The 867-nt window shown below is 40.7% G+C and overlaps 1 protein-coding gene across 1 annotated transcript; it reads left to right on the forward strand.

Annotated features, from left to right (window-relative positions):
* Positions 1 to 414: 414 nt before the first annotated feature.
* On the forward strand, positions 415 to 663 carry LOC101861019 (dermatopontin; the record flags this gene model as incomplete). The annotated part of the gene is given in 1 exon segment (XM_005112989.2): positions 415 to 663. A coding segment is annotated over 1 exon segment (208 nt), but the record flags the coding sequence as incomplete, so codon positions are not given.
* Positions 664 to 867: the final 204 nt, after the last annotated feature.

The raw sequence follows: 867 nt of genomic DNA on the forward strand, positions 1-867 counted from the left end.
AGAATTTTTATGTAGCTTGAAAATGGTATGCTGCATGAACAGGTAGCGGTTGGCTTTAACACAAAAATTGTGTGATTACATTTTCAAGTTTCTTTTGGACGCCACTGTACTATATAACATGTGTCCATGGGGTTAAAATCCGAGAATTAACTCATGCTGTCAGAACACCTCACTTTCATTTTGACGGTCTTTGATCTAATCTGTTTTTGCATTTATGCAAGACACTTGGGTGGTTCGCGGGTGCTCTGGTGTGGTTTGCTCCTTCTTTCCTATCCAACATCTATCGTCTTTATCTCTCCTTCGTTTTTGTGTTTGTTACTCTCTTGTAACATTTCTAATCTTTAGCACATATTATATGACCTAATAGAAATGCAAATGTCGTAAAAACTCTTATTAAAACATGATTTTTCCCTGACAGACCATAGTGGACAAAACAAGGATAGGAGAGTATCATCATGCTTCGCCTTGCTTTCCTTGCCGTTTGTATCTTTGGCCTAGCCAAAGCTTATTACCAGAACGACTGGGATCGCCCTCATCATTTCCAGTGTCCCAAAGGACAGTACGTCACTTCCGTTCACAGTATCCATGACAACGGAAAAGAAGACCGACGCTGGGAGCTTAAGTGTGGCGGTGAATGGGTGACTGAGAATTGCGTATGGAGTAGTAAGTTTTCGAGATGTTTTCATTATTACGCTCCGTGGGTTTTACGACGTGCTTCCTCGTGCGTAGTTCATGGTTATTTTACGGATTTGGAACGATAGAGGGGCGTTGCAAAATATGCAGAATAATAATGATAATAATAGATAGCATTTGTATAGCGCATATCCCCGCTCAGCAGCAGGCTCTATGCGCTTTACACTATATTAT

Source organism: Aplysia californica, unplaced genomic scaffold, assembly GCF_000002075.1.
Source record: "Aplysia californica isolate F4 #8 unplaced genomic scaffold, AplCal3.0 scaffold01535, whole genome shotgun sequence".
Lineage (NCBI taxonomy): Eukaryota > Metazoa > Mollusca > Gastropoda > Aplysiida > Aplysiidae > Aplysia > Aplysia californica.